The following is a 15,509-nucleotide window of genomic DNA, read 5'->3' on the forward strand; positions in this document are numbered from 1 at the left end:
TACGAGCTCTTGGAAGGTTGTTATCAGACCAAACCTCCTAATATTGGGCCTGTCATGTTCCTCCTAGAAAACCACATTGGTCAAGACCCAACCTTTGCCCCTCGGGCTGAAGTAATGAAAGATTTCAAACAGCTTCTATCCGAGCGTCTGGCCCAGAAAGCTACTGAAATCTACCACGAGAATATGCAAAAACAAATACCAGAGCGAAAGGAAGAGTGGGATTTTGCTCATGTTGTACAACTTGGCAAAGCCGTGTCCAAGGTGTGCGACCGAATTCGAAAGCGGTACAAAAAGACTTCAACTATCATGGGAGTAGATCCCTTGAGTATCTTGGTCTATGAAGTTTTCCCCAAATTCGAACAGGATGCAAGCGCCATCATCCAGATCATTATGCAAGGAGCCAGTGAAAGCGGCCAAGAGCTTGAGATTCAAGATGGGTTTGAGCTGTACAAAGAGCTGAAAGAAATCCGCGACATTCACGAAGAGTTCCTGCCTAAAGAGCCTTTTGCCTTCAATATTGAAGATCTGCTCGTCGATTTTGTATGGCGTTGGCTTAAGTCGGCCGAGGCTCGAATGGCAGATTTCGTGGATCAAGCAATTAAGCAAGATCAGTTCCAAGTGAGAACGGACAGCCCAGGCGAGATAGCTGGGGACTCACAGCGGCATAGCGTGTCCATTATTGACATGTTTATGCTCTTCAACCAGACGGTAGACCAAATCTTCAAGCTGGAATGGGGTAACGCAGAGCATCATGCCAGATTCATGACTACATTGGCAAGAAACTTCTCTGCTGGCGTTGGCCGCTACTGTGAGACGGTTGATCAGCAATTTGCAAAGGAAATGGATCGTCCGTCTGCTCAAGAGCTGGCTGCACAAACTCAAACAACCCAAGAGAAGTGGATGCAGTATGCTAAAGACGCATGGAACAACAAGGAAAAGGCCGAACCTTTCCACTTCTTCCCAGAGGTAAGTGCTACATCAACTGATACAATCAACTATCCTTTTTTTCTTTTTGCCTTTCACTAACTAAATGTGTTTTCCAGTCTTTTGTAAAACTTAACAATATCGAGTACGCAATGCAAGAGCTTGATAAGCTAGAGAAGAACATGAACGTCGAAGCGTGCGCAGCATTATTAGACAAGAAAGACGGTGTGAAGAAAAAGTCTCGGAAGCCAAGCAAGTATACCTTTACCATAAAAGTGGTAGAGGCTGAGGACCTCAAAGCCTGCGACCCCTCAGGTTACAGTGATCCCTATGTCGTTTTTGGCGACGAGTATCAGAAGCGCCTTCACAAGACACGTATCATTCATCGAAACTTAAACCCCCGATGGGATGAATCATTCGACATTACAGTTCAAGGCCCAGTCAACGTCATTGCAACCATATGGGATTACGATACGTTCGGTGACCACGACTATGTCGGACGAACCTCGCTAAAGTTGGATCCTAATCACTTTGGCGACTACCTGCCCCGAGAATTCTGGCTTGATCTGGACTCACAGGGCCGTTTGTTAATCAGAGTTAGCATGGAAGGAGAGCGCGACGACATTGTCTTCCATTTTGGAAAAGCTTTCCGTCATTTGAAACGTACAGAACGAGATATGGTCCGAAAAATTACGGATAAGGTATGCTTTATCGTTGCACGATGTAATATGGCTGAGATTGGCTAACTTGCTTCCAGCTTACTGCTCAAATTAACGAAACACTGTCACTCGAGACCCTAAGGGCCCTCATAGGATCTGGAGGCGTGGGAGCTTCCATTACGAGTCTCTGGAAGAAGCGAACTTCCTCTGCTCCCCCATCTACAGCGCCGTCACAGTCGCAGATCGAAAACGCTCTCACCAATCTGTTTGCCTATTTCGATGACAATTTCGCCATTATGAAAACGACACTAACAGACGCGACAATGATTGCCGTCATGACTCGGTTATGGAAAGATGTGCTTATAACGATAGAAAATCTTTTGGTGCCACCGTTGTCAGAGAAGCCGTCAACCCAGAAACCCCTCACGCGCCTGGAACTCGACATTGTATATCACTGGCTGGAGATGCTGTTTGTGTTTTTCAATGCCAAGGATGAGCACTCGGGCGAGCAACTTGGGGTTCCTGCTGAGGTGCTCAAATCGCCTAAGTGGCACGAGCTTGCTTCGCTAAACTTTTTCTACTTTGAGGATACTAACAACCTCATTCGGGAATCGGAACGCATGGCTGCAGCATCTGCGCAACGAGCTCAGCAAGCTTTACAGCAGCAGAATCAACAACAAAGCCAAAGCAGACTTGCAGTGCCGAGTAGTTTGGGAGCATCTCTGGGTGGTGCGGGCTCGTTTGCAAGCATGGGCACCATCCGACGCGGCAAGAGTATTATGATGAGCCGAAATCTTGGAACCATGCGCAAAGCCAAGGAGGCGAAGCGGCGCGAGATGCAAGCCGATGCTAGTGATGATATGATCTTACGAATCTTGCGTATGCGTCCCGAGGCGACCAACTATCTCAAGGAGAGACAACGTCAGAAAGAGCGCCAAGCCGCAACAGCTGCCGCGGCGCTGATTGTGAAGAACAGTGTAAGCCAAGGTTGGAACTCTGGAGTTCCCGCGTTTTCAGGTGCGCCGTTCGGGCGAAACAGTCTTTTGCCTAACAGGAGATAAGTCGTGACATGAACATGGATGTGAGCGAAACGAAAAAGAATAAGAGAAAAGGAGGACAAGAATATATGAACAAAGCATCGAATTAGCTGGGAGAAAGGAGAGTTTATTTAACCTGGGAGAGGGGAGATTTTACGGCGAGAGCAGCTCCATCTTTTACTTCTGTACCTTGTCTTTAGTGTTTTATGGACTGTGGCCCGGCGGGATTTGGCCTCATTCAGATACCCTTATGCGTGTAGGCATATGCCGAGGTCATGGATTGGAGATGGTTTGATTTTTACGACATATCCGGGATTTTTGAGATTGGTGGACATTATGAGACGGGAGAGCGAAGTTGTGTAATCTTATCTTAGCATGTTAGGGGATGGTTACTCTTCAGTTATTTAGATAGCAATATCAAGCATTTTGTGTTTAGGAAATTAAGATCCAGCAGAGATTTCATATCGCGATATCAACGGCACATTAGAGGGTGGTCGCTCTTTAAGTAGTTATTTAGATAGCAACATCGAGCATTTTGTGTTTAGAAAATTGTTATCCAGCAGAGATTCCATGTCGCGATATCAACTAGTACCCAAGACGCCGTTAATTCTCTTCCATCCCCCAACCTCTGCAAGCACTGCCTTGGGCTGATGATAGGAGCCCTCTTACGAAGCTCGTGGCGCGGCCAAGGTCCCTCACAAACGTTCACGCATTCCTAGGCAAGGCATGACCTAGGCGGTACGTCGGCGACGGCATGTGCTCCAGCATCATGAGCGGGATCCGCTTCTCTTGAGGCTCTGCACTCTTAACGAACTGACAAGTACCCAACAAGTACCGCAAATGTTGCATGTGCTTCCTGAGCCTCTGTGAACGAATGAGAGCACGCTCAAGCGCAGGTGACGGCCCCGGTCCGGCAAAGTGGGCGATGGATGCCTACGGGGGCGCATCACCTGCAGGAGGGACCCAAGGCAGTCTGTGCCGGGCATTGGGTGGCGGGGATATGGGGATGCATCAGTCTCTTGGGTTAAGAGCCGGCCTGGGCAGTTGTTGGGTGTTGTTGCATGTAGGTATGAGGTACATGAAGCTACGGGGCAGTCGATCGATGGAAGGGAAGCTGAGAGTCGTGAAGCTTATTGGCAGTGCTAATGCAGAGCATTCTGTTACTACTAGTAGTAGTAGTTGAGGTAGTGAAATTAGTGGTAAATGTGCTAAGCTCTCCGTCTGTCTCGGCTGGCTGGTCACAGTATTCGCCATTTTCTACAGATACTGCTGTCCTGTGACTGGATGTAAGTCAGCTGGTTGGTGCACGAACAGGGGCGAGATGGACAGGAACCCAGAGGTATGGCACCACAAGCTGAAAGCACGCACCAGAAATTCACGACGGGCAGGGCAGACTCGAGGGAGACTCTAGGTACTCGTGATGGAGCTAGTGTTGCCGTTAAAACATGTATGTGATGTACCCAGATCACAAACCCTGGGATGCTCAACACTGGATTAACCTCAGACCTAGCTGCAGGCATAAGCTGGCAGCTGGGTACTCCGGGGTAGCAGTACCCAGCCGTCAAGCTCGCCTCTTCGCCCGCCGTTCAGCATCTACCAGGAGTACATCCACCCGCGCTCAACCGCTCCGTATCTGCCGCCAGGCCAAGTGGGATCATGTACCCGGCAGGTACCTTAGCGTCTCACCTGTGCCTGTAGCGCTATGGATCTGACAGTGCGGTGTGCTCTGTAGCGGGCCCAGTGACGGCGAACCAGGCTCCCTCCTCCACCACCTTCATTTTGTTTTATTATTCACGGTGAGGTACAGTAGGCAGCATCGCCCATCCTGTTCTTTTCACCTGTGAATCCCTGTGTAAGCACCCGCCTGAGGCTTGTCCGAAGTAATTACTCGCGGCCTCCGATCAGCGCCTCGGAGGACCATGGCGCCCCGAAGCGAAAAGAGCCAATTGAAGCGGCCTCACGTACGTTGTCTCGCCACGGAGCTCCATCGCCGGAAACCGCAAATACTCGCGATCCATTGGTAGCCTCGCTAACATTGATTTCGCAGGGCTCGCTGCCGGAGGAAGGCACAGACACGAAGAAGCCCCGCAGGTCCGACCGCTTGGCCCAGGCTGACCCGGATAAGACGCCCGTGTCGCGCGAACATCATCTGCCATCACCCGTCACAAACAATGCCACTGATGGCTCGGCCGAGCTTTCTCAAGAACACACGGCGACGCCTCCGGTAGCCGTGGCCGGCGAGCTCACTCCGAGAAAGGGCCCCGAGGGCCTGGGCCAGAGCCAGGCGCTGTCCTCTCCTCCGCAAGACACACAGCCGCTCAGCCAATACGTCGACCGACACCCGGCGCTCTCTGAAGACGTTGTGGACGAGCTGAAGGAAGGTGTCTGGGGCTATCTAGTCCCTCTGGACCCCAAGTACGGCGACAAGCCTCTGGTGCTGAAAAAACGCGTCGCATGCCCTATGGATGATGCTATTGAAGCTACTTCAGAGGCTGAGAAAAAGGGCAAAGATGACACATCGGGGGCTGCTAAAGAGGAGGAAGAATATGAAAAGACCAAAGTCAAGGGCGTCTCGGCAGGTGGTTACCTGATCGGGCGGCATGCCGAGTGTGGTAAGATTTCTTCGAAAACTCCGATCCTAGCTACCTAGTTAAGTAGAGAGATGACTGATTGGTGACGACGTATCGATAGATGTGGTTGTCAGCGAGGGAGTCGTTTCCAACCGACACTGCCTTATCTTTGCAGAGTCTGTCGGAACAGATACCGTTGCATTTGTCGAAGACGTGTCGAGCAACGGAACATACGTTAATGAAGCCCTGGTCGGACGAAACCAGCGTCGCGAACTAAAAGACCAAGATGAAATCGCCGTACACAGCAAAGCAAGATTTGTCTTTAGGTATCCCCAGAGCCGGCAGACAAGCACGTTTCAACAACAGTATACGCTCATGGAGAAGCTCGGCAAGGGTCATTTCGCAGAGGTCTATCTCTGCGTTGAGAAAGCGACTGGCAAGCGATATGCCGTCAAGATTTTCACAAAGCACTCTGGCCCTGAAGACAAGTCCAAGACGGAGGGTCTGCAGCAAGAAATCGGTGTTTTGATGGGTGTCAGCCACCCAAACGTCCTCTGTCTCAAAGATACGTTTACTGAGCGCGACCATGTTTACTTGGTTCTCGAACTCGCTCCCGAGGGCGAGCTGTTCAACTACATTGTGATGAAGCAGAAGCTGAGCGAAGATGAGACGAGAAAGTTGTTTGTCCAGCTATTCCAAGGCATCAAATATCTTGTAAGAAGCCCCAATATTTCACGCGTCGCAACCCACAGCACTGGCCCTTTCACGGTCACTTGAAACGCTGTCTAACATCCTGATCTTTGTAGCATGACCGTAACATTGTGCACCGAGATATCAAGCCAGAGAATATCTTAGTCGTGGACAAAAAATTGCATGTTAAACTGGCCGATTTTGGACTGGCAAAGATTATCGGAGAAGAATCATTCACCACGACACTATGCGGAACTCCCAGCTATGTTGCGCCTGAAATCTTGGCTGATACAAAGCATCGAAAATACACCAAGGCTGTTGACGTCTGGTCACTCGGCGTTGTGTTGTATATTTGCCTTTGTGGCTTTCCTCCGTTCTCTGACGAGCTCTTCTCACGGGATTTCCCTTTCACGCTCTCCCAACAAATCAAGAGCGGGCGATTTGACTACCCATCACCCTATTGGGACTCAGTTGGTGACCCTGCCCGTAAGTACATCACAGCTTCTGACCTGCTCAAAGCAACACCTTTTGCTAAACTGAATACTTTTAGTTGATTTGATTGATTCCATGTTAATCGTGGATCCGGAGCGAAGGTACACTGTTGACCAATGCCTGAAACATCCCTGGCTTGTATCCGGCGCACCAGCCGTGAATGATAGCACCGGGGGACTTGTTGGTGGCATTGAGGGATTGGAAGTCAACCGTAGAGCTCCCGTCCGGGAGAGAACACTGCTCTCGTCGCTCAATTCTGTGTCGATTACTGCTCGACTAGACGGCGGCAATGACGGATCTCCCATTAAAGTATTCTCGAAGAATAAGCACCGCGCCGTTAATGCTTCTCAGGAGGCAGGCCCGGCACATCAACGGGCACCCGAAGAGTTCATTGAAATGGGCGGTAAAGGGGATCAGGTACTTTTTGGTGAGGACGAAACGAGCATCTATCCTACGGGCGATATCGCTGCGAAGAAGGCAGATGGCAAGCCAAACGGCAAATAAACAAGGGGACAATCTTTTCAGTTGGCAACAACGAAGCTTCTCTTTCTGCTTTAGTTGGTTGTATGAGTCAACCATTGGAGTATTGCGTTGTACATATAGAATGGCGAGCTGGTGTGACATTTTGGTAAGGGGCATATGGCATGGATTGTTTTGCTAATATCTGTCTCTCTGCTTTGACTCTCATATTGAGGTTTCATTTTCTGTTTTTTTTTTACTGTTTGTGTCTTTTTTTTTTTTTCCTATTTCTTTGGTTGGGATATATGCGCGGACTGCATAACTGATCAAGGGGGTCTGTAAACAGGGACGAGATGTCTCTCTTGGACTTTGGAAAGGGCCCTTCTTCTGGCCTCGCGAGCTAGGAAAAGAAAAAATGGGAGTAGTGTGCAAGGCGCCAAAGTATCTATCTATAATAAAGAATTCGGTATAAATGGAGTTACATAGGTTCCAAATAGGCCGCGAATGCCAGTGTAATAGAGGGCTGTGCCTGGCCCAGTTCAGTGACTGGAGATCAAGAGGTTCAGAAGCATGAGGTTCAACTAGCTCGGCCAAATCAAGGGTAACGAAAGCCAGAGAAAATATACCATAAAAGCAACACAAGTATCTATTTATGATAAAGATCCTTTGTCAAAAATAACATCCTATTCAGTGTCCCCTCGACCTGATTATATCTTGAGTGCCATATACATACACTGTATTGATCAACTGCTTGAGGCCAGGAACCGATAACACACGTGCCACATCACATGACCCTTTACACAGCGTCACCGCCCTCGCTTAGCTCCCACACTTTGAGAGCGGCAGAAAACTCGGCGGGGTGAGCAAAGTTTGGATTGAGATTTGATCACTAGGAGAGAGAAATCTGGCTCAGAGACCCCACCACAGGGCTATTCAGGCACCGACCCTGTCAGGACGCTCATCTTCACATTTTGCGGTTGTCCAGTACCACGCCCACGCCTACGTCCACGCCCCCGCTTGCCCTCTCGACCGACCACTCGATCGAAGGATCCCCAAGACCAAGTCGTCGCCTCTCCATCATCGGTCCGAGACGAGACGATAAAGACACGCGAGCGAATCGACACGCTTAACCGGCGCTTGGATAGAGAAAGGAGAGAAAAAATTCAGTCAAAATGCCCGGCGCCACGATCAACGGGCCGCAGCCCCAGCTGCTATTCGTCGATGGATCCTTCGAGGATCTTTCTCGCGAGATGGCCGAGTATCTCAAGTCGGATGAGGCCAAGCAGCTTTTGAGCGAGGAAAAGGCCGCGCCCAAGGAGGAGGTTCTGTCAAAGCTGGTTGCCGCCTCCAGCGCCCTTAGCACCGTCCCGGAGAAGGAGTTTACCGCCGCGTCGAACCTGATGATCCATCTCGCCATGCAGTCATCCGACCCCAAGAAGCTGCTGCCCACCCTCTGCTCCAACCTCGCCAAGCCCCTCATCAACTCACCAGTCCACGGCGCTGCCCTGGCCCTGAATGCGCTGGTCACCGTTTTCAACCTTCTCGAGTCCAATGATCCTGTCCGAGCGCGCGTCTTGATGGAGATCCTGAAGTTCCTCAAGGTACACGGCCTGTTCGACGGCCTGCGGACATACCTGGATAAGCTGCCGGAGTGGATTGTGTCATGGGGAATTGATACTGCTTTGGAGAGGAAGATTTACGAGGAGGTCGCCGAGGTTGCCCTCGAGTCAGGAGAAGAAACGTAAGGATCTATAATACCCAAAGGCAATGCTCACGAGCTTAGATTTAGCTCTTTTTTTTTTTTAAAGGAAACGGTATACTGATGCCTACCTCTTTTAGTATCGCCTACGAGTTCATCCTGAAGGCGCTCCGAACTTTCGATGGCGAAGGAACTAGCTCTGAGGAGGCCCAGAGACTGTCTCTCCGCGCCCTGAAGATGGCCATTCTCTCCAACACCCACTTCCTCTTCCAGGATCTCCGAGCTATCCCCACCGTGCAGGCGCTCAGCGATTCTCAGCCCGTCTACTCTCAGCTTCTCGACATCTTTGCCGAGCAGGACCTTGAGGACTACAACGACTTCAATGACGAGCACAAGGGCTGGGTGGAGGAACAGAAGCTGGATGCCGAAAAGTTGCACCGTAAGATGAGACTTCTCACCTTTGCCAGCTTGGCCGCCACCACCCCCAGCCGCGAGGTTGAGTATGCCAAGATCACCAAGGCGCTCCAGATCCCCCAGGAGGAGATTGAGACATGGGCCATTGATGTTATCCGAGCTGGTCTCGTTGAGGGCAAGCTGTCACAGCAGCGCCAGATGTTCCTCGTCCACAAGGTCACCTACCGTGTTTTCGGCCAGAAGCAGTACCAGGAGCTGGCCACCCGTGTCGACCACTGGCGATCAACTCTGCAGAACGTTCTCGTCGTTCTGCAGCAGGAGCAGGCCAACGCCAAGGCCGCCAAGGCCCGTGAGGCTCAGGAGCTGGAGCGAAAGCTGGCCAATGTCAATGTCGGCGGCCAGGAGGGTGGACGACGAAGACAGCAGCAGCGCGAGAGGACCGATAATGACGACTAAATGATTGGTCAATCCCGAAATTAATCAACGGACAAGCCAGGAATTCAGAAGGAGACGGTTTTTTTTTAAAAAAAAAAAAACATGATGCGAAAAAAAGAAAATCAAAATCAAAAGGGCTGGGCGGTTCCGGCATGGAAGGAGAGGAGAGGGAGATTTGAATCATTTTGTGTTAATATAGTATACATGCTGGGAATCCGATATCACACGAGCTGAGGATATTGCGAATGGCGTAGCCGGTTTAGCATATGATGTTTTTTTGTTCGACTTTCCTAGTAGTTTTTACGAGCCTAGGAGGGGTCAAAATATGAGGGAAAGCTATCGGTACAATAGAGTTCCGAAAGAGGAGAAAAAAAATATTGGAAAAAAAAAAAGAACAAGGCTGACTTTTGAGTACTCAATATGAATTTGATGTTGATGCTGGGATGAACAGCATCTTTTAGATCCAGTCGTTACTTGTATCTTTCAAAGAAGCCCACGACATAATGGTATCGAAGAACTCTCGCGGCCATAAAGCAATGGATGTCACTGCTATACATTATTTGCAACTTGTCAATTACCGAGAATGGCAGCTTTCGATATAGCCATGGCTACATGTAGTTTTACGAAGTCTATAGGCGGAGGACAATCTCGGTGCTGACAACACTGTATGTAGAGTTTTGTACTTGCAAGGTATTCCTACCATAAAGCAAGCACACAGTCAAGGCAGAAGAACCACACGCTGTGTCACAAAAAAAAAAGGTCACGCACCCCGAATCCTAGCAAAAATTGCAAGGTCTCGTTGGCAAGGTTGGCTGTCCTAAGGGATGCTCAGCTCTGCTGTCTCGTCGAATCAGAGCAAGGCTCGAAACGCTTGAGCCTCAGCTCGTTGGCCAACCAGCCTCACCATTTTTAGAGCACGAGGAACAGATGGAATGATGTCAAAACGCATGATAATCAGCCCAGAAAATCCTCATTTTAGCCAAGTGCGAAGGCAGTAGATGTTTATTGAAATTATGTGCTAGGGTAGTTGCGTAGGTAGGCGTTCTTAGAAGTTAGAGGACTGCCTAGCTATAGGCGGATTTGAACGCCGTAAACGTGCTGGCGAGGCGCCATCCAGCGGCCTGGTCCGTTCCCACCCCCTCAGGCGGCTTTTAAACTGGTGCTGTCAAAACTGCCACCCACTCAAGCTCCACGACTGGTGAGCTCTTGATTCATACAATGTTGTCATTTTTGGGCATTTTCCACAGGGATTGAAGAAACCAGCTGCAAGGCAGACTATTCTCTTACGGATTGCGATATACTTTCTCAGCTTTTTTGGATAAGCAACTTGAACCTTGTGGCCGTTTCGGCCTTGATTCGTCCTTGACCTCTTTTCCTGAGTTGCGCTTCGCTCCGAGGCTCTGGAGTGATTCGATTTCAGCTCACAGTTCGTGAACTCAGGGAAGAGACACAGACCTCGACTGAGACGGATTCTGGGGGCTTCGGGCGCATTACTATGGCAACTGCGACGCCTTCTAGGAATCGCCACCAAGATGTCTACCCTGGGACGCCGTCGACAGAGAAGAGGCGACTCAACGGCCTTTTCCATCGGAACGAGTGGTGGTGTATGTTTCTCTCCTGCCATGGTCTCAACTCATGCCTATTCCAGAATTACACCCAACTTCACGCTCGTTTCTCTTTCAATTCACCCTTTCGCCATGCCCATATATCATTTAAAAGTATGAAGAAGCTCACACATGCTTGTTACAACATCTAGGCAACTGTGATCCTCGAAAACGCGCCGTCGACCGTACAGTAACCAGAGCCACCCCTAACAGGGGAAAGCGCTTCTGGGCCTGTCCTCACCCTCCTCCCGACGGATGTGGTTTTTTCCTCTTTGCTCATGAAGCGAGAGTGCGAGAGATTGGTCTCACGCCCTCATCATCCAATGAAGCAGTTGATGTGCCACCAGCAACCACCACTCCGTCAAAGCAACCGACCTTGACGCAGACACGCCTCACCGATCATGGAGTCGAGATTCTTGGAGGCAGACGACCAAGGAGCGATCCAGAGGCTGCGCTTCCCGAAAATGAAAACGATGACGAAGGCGCTGCGCTTCACCATCATCAAACCGTGAGCTCATCACAGCCGGAAGCGGGATCATCGTCAGACAAGGGCAAAGGGAAAGCCACTGCTGATCGATTCTTTACTTATGAGCCTCTTACTCCTGGCCCCAGTGGTGGTCGGAAGCGGGGCCGTGATGAGTTTGAAGAAGACCTCTTGAGCGACATGGACTCTGAGGAAGAGCGGGAGCTCGCTACTATGACAGACAGAAGCGCTCAGAGGTTTCTCCGCGCAGAGGCTTACATTGGCCAACAAACAGACGATGGCGAAGACGATGCGGCTGCCGGGCCGTCTCGGCCTGTCGCGCGCACCCTCTTCCCTCAGGCACGGGGTGCCAAACGGCGCAAGTCAGTGTCATTCGAAGAGCCAGAGCCATCTGCTCCTACGTCTAGCAAGGCCACTACTATCCATTCGAATGACGCCGAATTTGCGGCGCCGCCCAGCACCATGCAAATGTCTCCTCCCAGCAGCATGGAGGAGGCTGCCCCTTTCCCTTGGTCTGCAATGACCGCCACCCAACAAAATGACGGCGATGAAGACAAAGAGGGTGGCGACAATGATATTACTGAGCAAGTGATGAGCCTTCTTCAAACTCAACACATCGACCGCTCTGTTCTAGCGTCCGTTAACAATCTCCTTGTCGTGTCCGCTCGTCGGACAAAGGGCCTCGCCATGGGCCTCGACTCTGCCCGTGAGGCCGTAAAGGAGAAGAAGATGAAGATTGGAAGGTTACAGGAGAAGATTGCTGTGCTGGAGAATTCGGAGCGGTCGCTGAATGGTCAGATTACGCATATGAAGGCTGGACTGATGAAGATGTACGAGGCTAATTGATCTCATTTTCTATTTCATTCTCTATGTTTCTTTTGATAGCAAGGGTTTGGAGTTTTGGAGCGCAGGGTTAAGCAAGTATAAGTATATCAAGTAACGACAATAACATGTACGAGTTTAAAGTGCAAATCTCAGTGATGAAGCTTGGTGAATCAGCAGATACATTTCATACCTTGGAAGACAAAATTCTTTGTCTTGCATAGTCAACATTTCCGGCCGTTACTTAACATATATGGCCCTGCCTTCCTCTATGGAAATATCTTGGGCACTTGTTACTTGGCCTATAACACAAGGCCTTTGAGAATCTTACAAATGCTGTGAAATGGTTGTGGAGGTCAAGGCACACGACAGCGTTACAGGTGGAGTTTGCAGTACAGGGCCTCCGGGGAGCTTAAAAATGCTGTGAACAAAGGCATTTACCATTAATTGTTGAAATCTAACCAGATATTACCAGTAGATAGTACCTGCTATACTTGTTAAACGTTTCTTATCATACATCATCTCATCTACCGCTGCCATGAGCATGATCTAAGTTATCTCACTTCATTCCATTCAACGTTATTAGTAAACTTGAATATCGTGCAATCACAAGATCTCTTATTTAAGCAGTCCTTTTGACAGCCAGGGTCCAATCTCATGAAGATTGATAAGCCGTTAAACACCCTCTCGTTCATCACTGTGGGTGGACTCAATCTGCACCATATTCGCCTCGTCCCCTTGAAGTCGTCCTTGACATTAAGCAGTCGTCAACTTTTACGCCTGAAATGTCCAAGTGCCACTTGTCAAAAGATTTGGAAACTCGACAGCCTAGATGATTCCCGTTTCGGATGCTGGCTACTGTAGGGATGTCTCTAATTTACTGTATCAGTACATTTTGATGCATTGTGATCAGCTCACTATATTACTATCAAATTTCCCGAAATGCATCTCATCTGATTACAATTACACATCTACAAGCTGAAACGCTTAGTACCCGGCACCTTACAAGGGTAAAGTCATCTGCATGAGATCCTACATGGCACTATCGAAAGTCGTTAAGCCTAAAAAAAGGCCGTGCTGTGGTGGATAAGAGTCACCGCTCAGCGTACCAGTCAGGTGATAGCTCAGAAGACAGCACATTCGTGATGCTGGGGCTCCTGTACATCGTTACTCGATTTACCGTGTAGGCCTCAGGTTCAGGATCACTGGGATGCGATAATCTGTGCTGGAATCAGCAGTCCGGTGCCTGAGCGACCGAGCAAAACAAGCTACACCTGTGCTAAAGCAAGGATCAAGGGCTCTCTGCGAAAGCACGCTACTGGCCATCCAAAACTGCAGAATGGCTAAAAAACGCTGGACAACTCATCGGGCAGGCTGTCACCGTATGGGTGTCCATTGGGCTGCTCTCATGTACGGTGGCGTTGCATTGGGGCCAGGGTGCGCTCACCGAGTCGGTGGATTGCAGACGCCCTACTGGCTGCGTGCGAGCAGCTTTCTGGGTCTGTGTCGCTGGCCTTTGACTCGCCTCGAGAGACCTGTCAGTTTTCCCTTGCACGTTTGAGGCGGCGACGAGGAGGGTTGCACAGAGGCGAAAAGTGCTCGGCGAGTGGCGGTTTCACGATTGGGCAACCACCCCAGCATGGAATCGGGCATTCTTTTGTTTCACTGCCCTTTCTTTTTCCTTAGCAGGCACGTTGCTTTTTCCTTTCCATGGATTGTTTGTAGCCCAGTTCTGGTCATGCGGACGGGTTGAGGACGAGGGTTCAAGGTTAGCTTGAGTCTGTCAGCCCTTTTCTTTGCCCACTAACCAGCTTCTGCCCGCTCTATGTACTTGCCCGTTAGAACATTGGAGAGACATGGAGAGAGAAAAAAGCAAGGTGCATGTACCGGCGATTTCGGCATCGGGCCCGAAGGTGCGGCTGGCCTGATGCCAAGCGCCAAGCACGGAGGAATTGCAGCGCATGGCCAATGAGCTGCATGTCTGGCAGGGATGCATTTGCAGGCCCGCGTTGCCCAGCATGAGGGATGAGATGGCAAGTGGGCGGCAGAGGCAAGACACAAATTCATGGCAAATGGACGCCCCTCGTCCGGGCAGAGGCAGAAACGGCTGCCCCTTGTCGAGACCTGGGGTTACAGTGGACTGGACTGTCGACTGCTCCGTATTGCCCTACTGTAAGCTGTTGTACACTGACATTCCATCTTCTTCGCAGTCGTACAGATACAATGGGCCGATCCTACTGCTCGTGGAGAGGCACACAAGAGCCGGCAGGACTGCTCCCGACGGCGGTGCTGTACTGCAGGGCTTCTTCCTTGCAGGTGCCTTGAATGTTCTCGCACGAGCCAAAAAAGAAACGAGCGAGATGGCAGAGGAAACGGCCGTCTTCGGGAACCCGCATAAGATCAGCGCTGGCCTTTGGACCCGACCTGGGGGCCGACGGTCTGGGTCGTTCCTTTTGAAACACGGCTCTGCGCGTTTATTAGCGGCCACTGATGATCAACGCTCCTAAGGGCTTGAGACGAGGGCGCTCATCAGGCGGGTTATATTGAACGGGTGCCAAATCTCTCCATGTGCCCCAGATTTTGTCATCAAGGACCCTGACCGACACTCGTCATACAAGCGAGAAGAGAGCGTGGCATGTGCTTTGTCCTCGCTCACAGGCACAAGGGAGTGCTTCTTGTCTTTTCTTTTCTTCTTCTTTTCTTCGCACGTGCGCACCTCCTCGCGTGAGCACCATTTGCCCAGTACGAGGTAGTACCAGACATGCAGCGCTTGCAACGACTCAGCCAGTCATATCCAAAGAAGCTGCTTCCCTGCAGCCCTAGTCAACAAAAAGGAGTAAACAACAAAAGAAAACAAAATCAGCGCGGAAAACGATCAAAAGTCAATCGGGTTACCAAGCGTCTACGAACGCCACGCCCAGAAATTATTATAAACTCGGTGTACCTTCAGGGTCTTTTTCTGGCCCGCCCCAGCCGCTATTGGAGACGTGCTGCCCACTAGGGTTGGCGCTGGCCGCCGGTGACGTCTGTGGCTTTTGAGCAAAGAAGGGCTATCCCCACATGCTATACGGAGGCCCGCTGCCGTATCTGGTCAGAACCCTGAGCGCCGTCGAGCCCTTTGGATCGGGGGGGGATTCCAGCGCGAGAACAGGCTATTCGCTCGCTATTGTTCTGCATTCATTGCGTGGAAAGGAGCAAATGAGCAGGAGACAAGCAGTAG

The 15,509-nt window shown here is 50.5% G+C and overlaps 5 protein-coding genes across 5 annotated transcripts; all 5 read left to right on the forward strand.

Annotated features, from left to right (window-relative positions):
* Positions 1 to 54: 54 nt before the first annotated feature.
* TrAtP1_004249 (uncharacterized protein) lies at positions 55 to 2,644 on the forward strand (the record flags this gene model as incomplete). The annotated part of the gene is made up of 3 exons (XM_014083344.2): positions 55 to 966; positions 1,044 to 1,625; positions 1,682 to 2,644. 3 exons carry the CDS (start codon positions 55 to 57, stop codon positions 2,642 to 2,644), a joined length of 2,457 nt encoding a protein of 818 aa, XP_013938819.2.
* Positions 2,645 to 4,405: 1,761 nt separating this feature from the next.
* TrAtP1_004250 (uncharacterized protein) lies at positions 4,406 to 7,394 on the forward strand. Its single transcript, XM_014083834.2, has 5 exons — positions 4,406 to 4,581; positions 4,668 to 5,232; positions 5,312 to 5,904; positions 5,997 to 6,366; positions 6,431 to 7,394. The coding sequence occupies exons 1-5, from the start codon at positions 4,540 to 4,542 to the stop codon at positions 6,874 to 6,876; spliced, it is 2,016 nt and encodes a 671-aa protein (XP_013939309.1). The 5' UTR covers positions 4,406 to 4,539; the 3' UTR covers positions 6,877 to 7,394.
* A 194-nt stretch (positions 7,395 to 7,588) lies between these two features.
* On the forward strand, positions 7,589 to 9,921 carry TrAtP1_004251 (uncharacterized protein). Its single transcript, XM_014083835.2, has 2 exons — positions 7,589 to 8,572; positions 8,671 to 9,921. Exons 1-2 carry the CDS (start codon positions 8,004 to 8,006, stop codon positions 9,398 to 9,400), a joined length of 1,299 nt encoding a protein of 432 aa, XP_013939310.1. The 5' UTR covers positions 7,589 to 8,003; the 3' UTR covers positions 9,401 to 9,921.
* Positions 9,922 to 10,481: 560 nt separating this feature from the next.
* On the forward strand, positions 10,482 to 12,435 carry TrAtP1_004252 (uncharacterized protein). Its single transcript, XM_014083457.2, has 2 exons — positions 10,482 to 10,983; positions 11,136 to 12,435. The coding sequence occupies exons 1-2, from the start codon at positions 10,875 to 10,877 to the stop codon at positions 12,311 to 12,313; spliced, it is 1,287 nt and encodes a 428-aa protein (XP_013938932.2). The 5' UTR covers positions 10,482 to 10,874; the 3' UTR covers positions 12,314 to 12,435.
* A 1,430-nt stretch (positions 12,436 to 13,865) lies between these two features.
* TrAtP1_004253 (uncharacterized protein) lies at positions 13,866 to 15,170 on the forward strand. Its single transcript, XM_066112228.1, has one exon. The coding sequence runs from the start codon at positions 14,251 to 14,253 to the stop codon at positions 14,794 to 14,796; it is 546 nt and encodes a 181-aa protein (XP_065968311.1). The 5' UTR covers positions 13,866 to 14,250; the 3' UTR covers positions 14,797 to 15,170.
* The last annotated feature ends 339 nt before the right edge of the window (positions 15,171 to 15,509 follow it).

This window comes from Trichoderma atroviride, chromosome 2, assembly GCF_020647795.1.
Source record: "Trichoderma atroviride chromosome 2, complete sequence".
NCBI lineage: Eukaryota > Fungi > Ascomycota > Sordariomycetes > Hypocreales > Hypocreaceae > Trichoderma > Trichoderma atroviride.